Source organism: Vespula pensylvanica, chromosome 1, assembly GCF_014466175.1.
Source record: "Vespula pensylvanica isolate Volc-1 chromosome 1, ASM1446617v1, whole genome shotgun sequence".
Classification (NCBI taxonomy): Eukaryota; Metazoa; Arthropoda; class Insecta; order Hymenoptera; family Vespidae; genus Vespula; species Vespula pensylvanica.
This window is the reverse complement of record NC_057685.1, coordinates 7,994,681-8,004,004: the sequence shown is the minus strand read 5'-3', so window position 1 is coordinate 8,004,004 and position 9,324 is coordinate 7,994,681. Positions and strand designations below refer to the sequence as shown.

The 9,324-nt window shown below is 31.4% G+C and overlaps 1 protein-coding gene across 3 annotated transcripts in view; it reads left to right on the top strand.

Moving 5' to 3' along the window:
• Positions 1-9,205, top strand: part of LOC122637096 (ATP-citrate synthase) — an 11,875-nt gene extending 2,670 nt beyond the window's left edge. Inside the window, exons 1-11 of one of the 3 annotated variants that reach the window (XM_043828992.1) lie at positions 2,357-2,535; positions 4,450-4,804; positions 4,917-5,110; positions 5,192-5,502; positions 5,639-5,957; positions 6,035-6,470; positions 6,569-6,894; positions 6,993-7,512; positions 7,602-7,907; positions 7,997-8,414; positions 8,493-9,205. In XM_043828992.1, coding sequence (XP_043684927.1) covers positions 4,463-4,804; positions 4,917-5,110; positions 5,192-5,502; positions 5,639-5,957; positions 6,035-6,470; positions 6,569-6,894; positions 6,993-7,512; positions 7,602-7,907; positions 7,997-8,414; positions 8,493-8,584 — 3,264 coding nt within the window. In that variant the 5' untranslated portion in view covers positions 2,357-2,535; positions 4,450-4,462 and the 3' untranslated portion in view covers positions 8,585-9,205. Of the gene's footprint in view, positions 1-2,356; positions 2,536-4,449; positions 4,805-4,916; positions 5,111-5,191; positions 5,503-5,638; positions 5,958-6,034; positions 6,471-6,568; positions 6,895-6,992; positions 7,513-7,601; positions 7,908-7,996; positions 8,415-8,492 lie in introns of those variants that run through there. The other 2 variants (XM_043829001.1, XM_043828984.1) reach the window with 2 other exon arrangements.
• Positions 9,206-9,324: the final 119 nt, after the last annotated feature.

Genomic DNA, 9,324 nt, shown 5'->3' with positions numbered 1-9,324 from the left:
TCTCTCTCTCTCTCTCTCTCTCTCTCTCTCTCTCTCTCTCCTCTCTCTCTGTCTGTATGTGTGTGTGTGTAACAAGGGAAAATAAAATGCAATTTAAGAAATATAAAAAAATTAATAAAGTTCAGCTAATAGAATTAGATCTGTTAAAGTAGCAATAGATTAGATAATAGAAATTCTCTTTCTAGTTTCGATAATAATGTTTATTTTAATGTTTCTTGTACTTGCATTTGAATTCACGAGATAGATGAAAAAATGAAAAAAATGTTAACACACCCAAGAGTGACTTATCGTAAAATTATAAGATCTAACACGAGATTAAAAAATCGTATTCTTTTCTATATTAAAATCAATAGTTTCACAATATCTAGTCTCTCTTTCAAATCATTTTTCTTCTCTAAGAAGTCCATTTTATTTTTCTCTTCTTATATTTCTTTCTTTTCTTTTCGAGTAGATAAAAATGTATATACGAAGAGTACAATCGTTCCAACTTGTTCCAATATTGTTACATAAAAATTATTTATTCTCGCAATGAACCCAATCGAATAGATTTATTCTTATTTTTTTCTCATACTATTTTACAATTACAAGTAGAAGAATTTAATTTTTTTCCCTTTCTCTCTTTAAACAAGAATATTATCGAACTATGGAGGAATTTATCGATTACGCAAAGAAAATACGTAATCGCAAATTGAAACTTGCTATTAAACTATCCCGCATTAATTAATATGGGATTAACACCCGTGACCTTATGTCTTATATACATTGTCTTTTCTTTCTCTTTCTATCTTTTTCTCACCAACATCGTATAACATAGAATATTAAATCATGTTGATATTTCTTGGATTTTTTTTTCTGATCACCGAAACGCGGAAAATTAAAGGATATCTCTATTGATCGGAAGTGTATTTGAGTATAAAAAAAAGGATTTCTCACGAGAAATCATGTTTGTGATATCACGAACGAGCACACATTTTTAGAGTGAAAGTTATTGACTGATGTCCGACTGACCGAGTCTCATTAACCCTTTATAACGGCATATAATATTGAAATTACACGTTCATATATATCTATTTTTAAAATATTATTTTTTTCTTCGTTACAAAATTTTTTCTTAGTTCGTATCGAAAGGTTATGATTTGCTAAATATAAGTTATGCTGTGAATTTCACGTTATCTTTTTTTTTTCCTTTTTATCAAATAAAAAAGTCAAGTTGTAGAGGATTAAAAAGCCATTTGGTTCAAAATTCTAATGAGAATGAGTAATTACGATGGCACATTATGAGTTATAAAGTTTCAAGGTTTCTTTCTTTAAATTTGGACTCGACTATTCTGTTATACCGAACTATACTATTCTATTCGTAGAATAAATTCTCTTTCGTAAGAAATATTTAAACAAACGTATAAAACTGATAAATAATTAAAGGAAAAATGCAGGACTCACTTCCGATCTTGTGTCAAAATACGTTGTATTTGTTTTGTGGTATAATAACCATATTATACTTGTTTTACATCATTGTTAATTTACGTAATTAACAAGTGCGATGGACAAAATTTCGAACGAAATGTGAATATAAACTAAATAATAGTTTCGCAGTGGTTTTGAAAAAAAGAAACGAATATAAGAGAAAATACAGGTTGAGCGATGTGATCGTAAGGTCGAGGTCGTTGTCATCCTCTTAGCTGTCGTTGCAAAAGAACGATAAGAGATTATGGTAGACGCATCATACGATGTCTTACGGTACTTATATCATAATAACTCGCGGACAAATTTGTGTCATTGCCGGTACTATCAAAAATGGATCTCTGACGTATAAAGTTAAGCAATTTTCAATTGTAATTTTTAACAGTAAAAAAAGATATGAGAAAAAATATCGAATCCATTATACGGTCACTTTGAAAGTTATCCATATAAGCTTTTTTCAAATTTCACGTATGATTATACGAAAAAATTATGAAACAGGTTGCTTATATCATCTCTGAATAATTTATATAGAGTTAAATTATCTTGTTACAAAAAATATGATGTTAATAAATGCGATGTTAATAGTCTCTTTCATAGTTATCAACAGATATTAACGACACATAGAAACTGTATATATAGAATCTATATATATATATATATATATATATATATATATATATATATACGTGAAAAAAATACCGTCGCATGTTCCACGTTTGAAATGTTATCTATAGATATTTACATATATTCGTTTTGTACGAGAAGCAAATCATGAAAGAAGAAAAACCTAGAAAAAAATAGGATAATCTTTTTAAAAAAATGGAGCGTATATTTCGTAATATCGAAAATAACGCGTAAGTAAAGTGGCGCCGCACAAAAACCGCGTTCGGTTGAGTTAAAGCGCGACTCGCATTCAGTCGGTTATGAGCTACCAGCTAAGTTGAACGCGTTTTCACATTCTCTGCCGATGTAACAAAAAATCTCAAGAAAAGAACACGGCGAAAGGAAAGAAATAATAGAGGACTAATAACGCTTCGGTAGCAAGGTCGTAATATTTATAATATTGTTCTTTGGGTGAGTGTCGTTGCGAGTGTTCTTCGAGATATTTTTCATTTTATTTTATCTTTCTTCATTTCAATAACAGTACAACTCGTTCTTTTTATTTTTTATTATTTGTCCTTATTTTCATATTTTTATCGTCACGTGGTCATTTATTTCTTCTTTTAACGTTTACATTTAATGTCAAATGTGTACTATTAATAACGTAGTAACATGAGTTGGCTTTTTTTTTCTTGATTATTCATACTTTAGACTTTCAACCGATTCTTTAAATATATTTTGTTCTTTTTGGTTTTTTTTTTCCCCTTTTTTTCCTTGTCACCTTTTTCTAACTTCGTTAGCTTTCGCGAGTATTCTGTTAATCCATACATCATTATTCTTATGTACTTATTAAACCTTTCATTTATATGTATTGACGTGTATATGTATGATTTGTGAAATATTCGATGTAGCATCTACATATATCGTTGGAAACATTGAACTTAAGATATTCCACTTTAAAGATAAATATCAGCCTGCTCACGTAATACACGACTCTATTTTGAATACATCTTTTGCATTATGGAAATATTCACTTGAATCGATCATTTCGTTTCCGTTTCATTCTAAAAAGAATATAATCAATGCTATAAAGTGTATATGTATGACGAAAACATGATATGTCAAACACATTGAAATCGTTTCTTATTTTCTTTTTGTATAGCTTTAAACATTCAGCTAAGTAAATAATATTTAACATGAAAACAATGATTAAAAAATTTGTTATAAAAGTTAGATTCGTTTTTAAAGCAAGTTTTTATAGATAAAAAGTTACATAACGATACCGATTACTATATTTTGTTATTATTTTAACTTGTGATAGTAATGGTCCAGTTGCTATAACTTCCAAAAAAAATCGTAAGAAAGGACGATAAGTGTGATAAGAGAGCGCAAATCCCGTCGTTTAATTAGATAAACAAGAGTAAAAAATTGATTATCCGAAATAATTTAGATAAACAAATTTTTGGATAATTGATAAATTGAAAATGTATCATAAGAAAATAGAAAAATTGTTTAAGCTGCAATGTTATTATTTGACAAAAAAGAAAATTTAAAAGTCCATACTTTTACTGAACGTTTAGAAAATCAACTGTAAAATTTTATATTAAGTATTAAAGAAAAACGATGTTAAATAATGTGACATAAAGTTTTCTTGCGAAAATTAACGACACGTATATATGTTTGTATCTTAGGTCTATTTTTACATGATGCGTACCATGCAAAAAAAATCGTGTATAAACAATTATATAAAAAGTGATATATAAAAACTAAAAAATTTGTATTAAATTAACGCAAATTATACAAAAAGCTATTTAAAGTGTAGAAATGCATTTCTTAAAAACATTTTACTTATGAAAAGAAAAATTAATGTATTAAAAAAAAAAAAAAACGGAAAAAAATATCTCTTTTGGAAAATATACACATGATTTTCGTAATATTTCTTGCGGTTTAACTAATGAACGTTTTTGCAACCTTGAAGAAGTAAAAAAGTATTAAGAAAACTGTACAAAAATACTCATGTGTATATATATACATTTTGCAAAAACATGTCGCTTAGTTTTAATATAATTTGAAACAAATATTATTTCTACAAAAAGGTATGAACACATAGTAAGTTTGAATTGTTTTATTGGCCCGCACATGGGATGTGGTTTATCAACTTTTTATTCTGCAACGTGTTATTTCTGCTTTAGAAAATCAAGAATTTTCTTCTCAATTTTTTTAAATCGAATCATTGACTTTCATCATTTTGAAAATGTCGATTCGTTTAATCTTTATCTAAAAAAAAAAAAAAAATAATATATTACTTACACAAGTTTGTAAAACCGATGAAAATATTTTTTATTAGTTCGTATATATAGTAAAATCAAAACTCACTTTTATGTACAGAAATCAGTAAGACATGTCGGCAAAAGCAATTCGCGAAGCAACAGGAAAAGACCTCATAAATCGTAAGTTTCCTTCGGGTACGCAAGCTGTAAAATTACGTTTTGCGACCGTCACAGAGAAGACAAATTGGGCTGATCTCGTTGTTGATCATCCATGGTTAAAAACGGAGAAGTTGGTGGTGAAACCGGATCAGCTGATTAAACGCCGTGGAAAACTAGGTTTGATAAAAGTCAATGCTGATTTAAATACTGTGAAGAAATGGATCGACGAACGAATGAACAAGGAACAGCAAGTAGGAAAGGCAATGGGAAAGCTAAAGACGTTTATCATCGAGCCTTTTGTTTCTCATAAACCGGTGAGTTTTATATATCATATCGAATTTTATATATCCTTTGATTGATTGATCAATCAAATCTGGATTTGAACTCCTCTTTAATATATGACATACTTGTGAATTAATGTCACAGGCAGAGGAATACTACGTGTGTATATATTCTCATCGGAAAGCCGATTCGATATTATTCCATCATGAAGGAGGTGTTGATATCGGGGACGTTGATTCTAAAGCTTTGAAACTAGATATTCCGGTGGACAGTGAATTACCAGATCGAGCCACGCTTATAAGTGAATTACTAGTAAACGTGACGGATGAGAAACAAGAGTAAGTGTCTTCGATCGTAAATAAATAACAAACGAATAATTTATTTATAAAGTACGATAACATTTTGATATTTTGTTTCAGAACGGTTGCAACTTTCATAGAAGCTCTCTATAAATTTTATGTTAATTTATATTTTACTTATTTAGAAATTAATCCATTAGTAGTAACAAATAATGGAATTTATATATTGGATCTCGCTGCGAAATTAGATACAGCCGCCGATTTTATATGCAAACCAGATTGGGGCGAGATCGACTATCCACCTCCGTTTGGACGGGATGCATATCCTGAAGAGGCGTACATAGCAGACTTGGATGCTAAATCCGGAGCTAGTCTGAAATTAACTATCTTAAACCCAAGTGGACGTATATGGACAATGGTTGCTGGCGGTGGTCAGTAAAAGCGTACAGCAGTGTCATTTAAGTGATTAATCCGGCTTATTCTAGCCAAATTGTGATTGTCAAGTCGTTCCCTTTTCTCATTCTTCTCATACGTTGCTGAACTATACTGAGATTTCAAATCTTTTAGGGGCTTCTGTAATATATTCCGATACGATTTGTGACTTGGGTGCAGCCAATGAATTAGCAAATTACGGAGAATATTCCGGTGCGCCTACAGAACAACAAACATATGAATATGCTAAAACTATTTTGAGTCTAATGACAAAGGAAAAACGTCCAGAAGGGAAGGTGTTAATAATTGGTGGAGGAATTGCTAATTTTACGAATGTAGCTGCAACGTTTAAAGGAATCGTATCGGCACTTCAAGGATATCAGCCTAAACTCGTAGAACATAACATAAAAATATTCGTAAGAAGAGCAGGGCCTAATTATCAAGAAGGCCTAAGGTAGATACCAATCTGCTATATGATCGACTTTTAATTTTTTCGATCATTCGAACTTGCTGAAAAAATTATCTTTGTAGAATTATACGTGAAGTTGGAAGACGTTTGGGTATTCCAGTTCACGTGTTTGGTCCAGAAACGCATATGACAGCTATATGCGCTATGGCTCTAGGGAAAAAACCGATTCCAGATCCAGAGGCTCAAGAATTTTCAACTGCAAATTTCTTGTTACCTTCTGGTCAAGATGTTGGACCTTCTGCTCCTTCGAAAAGTACTTCGTCTACACCTATCACGGAACAAACAAAATTAAAAGCAAGTGATACTGTAGACGGTTTAAAACCGAAACAATTATTTAACAATAAAACCAGAGCTATTATTTGGGGTATGCAAACCAGAGCCGTCCAAACTATGTTAGATTTCGACTTCGTTTGTCGAAGATCAGAACCATCCGTAGCTGCTATGGTATATCCATTCACGGGAGACCATAAACAGAAGTTTTATTGGGGCCACAAAGAAGTAAGCTTTACGTGCTATTTTGTCAATTCTATGTTTTAATTATATAATGATTGTTATCTTTTCTAAATAATTTAAAAATATGTTTACTTTTTTGTCAGGTTCTCATACCCGTGTACAAACAAATGAAAGATGCGATGTCGAAACATAACGATGCAGACGTTATGATAACATTTGCCTCTTTAAGATCCGCATACGATAGTACGGTTGAAACGTTACAATTTCCGCAAATTAGAACAATCGCAATTATCGCGGAAGGTATACCTGAAAATATGACTAGGAAAATAATTTTTTTGGCACAACAGAAAAATGTAACGATTATCGGGCCGGCTACAGTCGGTGGTGTTAAACCTGGTTGTTTCAAAATTGGCAATACAGGCGGTATGACAGATAATATTCTTCATAGCAAATTGTACAGACCTGGAAGGTAATTTTAATTATTAATATCGTACAATGACATATGTATCTATCGCGATATAATTAAAACAAATTATACATATATATATACATATATATTATTTTTAGTGTTGCCTATGTTTCTCGTTCCGGTGGTATGTCTAATGAATTGAACAATATAATTTCCAAAGCCTCCAACGGTGTTTTGGAAGGTGTTGCGATTGGAGGTGATCGATATCCAGGCACCACATTCATGGATCATATCATGCGTTATCAAAATAATCCTGATGCTAAACTCATTGTACTTCTCGGTGAAGTTGGTGGCATAGAAGAATACGAAGTGTGTCAGGCAATTAAATCAAAGAAAATTACAAAACCCTTGATCGCTTGGTGTATTGGCACTTGTGCAAGTATGTTTACTTCTGAAGTACAATTCGGTCATGCCGGTTCCATTGCCAACAGTAATGTGGAAACAGCGTCGGCCAAAAATGCAGCTTTGAAGGCAGCTGGTGCCTATGTTCCTGATAGTTTTGATAACCTTGGTGATCTCATCCAGACCGTTTATCAAGAACTCGTAAAGAATGGAACGATCGTTCCAGCACCGGAGGTTCCACCACCAACAGTACCTATGGATTACAATTGGGCCAGGGTAAAAAAATTTCTTCTTTTTATGTTGCAATAAAAAATCAAGAAATATTTGTTATTTGTCTTTTTCATCGAATTTTTTTCTTAATGTAGGAACTTGGTTTAATACGAAAACCAGCGTCATTTATGACATCCATATGCGATGAACGTGGTCAAGAACTTCTATATGCTGGTATGCCCGTCACAGAAGTTCTGAAACAAAACGTAGGAATCGGTGGGGTTGTTTCTCTTTTGTGGTTCCAACGTTGCTTACCCGCTACTTATTGTAAATTTCTTGAAATGTCACTCATGTTAACTGCGGATCATGGACCAGCAGTTTCAGGTGCTCATAATACTATTGTATGTGCCAGAGCAGGCAAAGATTTAGTTAGTTCTCTTGTTTCTGGACTCCTCACTATAGTAAGTAATAATAATAATTAACAATAAAAAAATATAAATGTTCTAAAAGCATAGTTATCCCTTATAATAAATTTTATTAAATACAATAGGGTGATCGTTTTGGTGGAGCTCTGGATGGAGCTGCACGTATGTTCTCTGAAGCCTATGATGCTGGTTTGCATCCTCAAGAATTTGTAAATAATACTCGTAAAAAAGGCAAACTTATAATGGGTATTGGACACCGTATAAAATCTATAAATAATCCAGACATGCGCGTGAAGCTTATAAAAGAATTTGTTTTGGAGAATTTCCCAGCTAAACCATTAGTGGAATATGCATTGGAAGTTGAAAAAATAACTACTAGTAAAAAGCCTAATCTAATTCTTAATGTGGATGGTATCATAGCATGCGCATTTGTTGATATGTTAAGAAATAGTGGAAGTTTCACGAGAGAAGAAGCTGAAGAATATATAGAAATTGGAGCTATAAACAGTCTTTTTGTACTTGGCAGAAGTATAGGTTTCATAGGTAATGTTAATGATCCTTTATTACGACATTAAACGTAATACGTGATATGAGGATTAATTAATTACATGATAATTTTAGGTCATTACATGGATCAGAAGAGGTTGAAACAAGGTCTTTATCGCCATCCATGGGACGATATTTCTTACGTATTACCAGAGCAATATAATTGAATTATTTCATCGCGTGATCAATCGTCATAAGAGGAAAACAATGAGTCCATCAATGCTTGTAACAACAATTGTGCTCTTTATAATTATTTTGTTGCTATAAGAGCACTGATCCTTGGAATCAATATCACATTCATTTAGATAAAAAGTTACTGTCTAGTGACATAAAAAATACTCTGCAACAGCAGTATGTTATGTCTTAATGAGAGTAAAAAGCTTAGAGATCTTGATGAGCTAATATGAATATATTTAAGGTTGTATAAGAACGTTATAAAGTAAAAGTTGATAGTTATCTGTTGCATTTACAATGTTTTATATATTTTAAAAATTCATAAAACATTCCATAATTTGCATTTTCGATTCTAATTAAAAACATATGTATACATTTTGTGACACATAGTAGTTTCTTCGAGCATGTTAATTCATCTTCCTGAAACTGCACAAAATGCCTTCTTTAATTCAGTGAATATATGCATCAGTTTATTCATTCTTCATTGTAATAATGTCTTTTGTTAGGAAGGTACTAACTTGTATACATTATATGTACAATTATATGCACAAGATAACAAAGGGTCTTTCGCATTTTATGTATGGAAAAGATAGTAAATATGTGTATAATATTTATGTATGTCTTATTCTTTAAGTTTTTAATACCACAAATCCCTGTTAGAAATTATTACGTTAATAGATGATACAAAAGTGATTGTTATATGATATGCCTCAAAAAATTAACATTGTAGAAA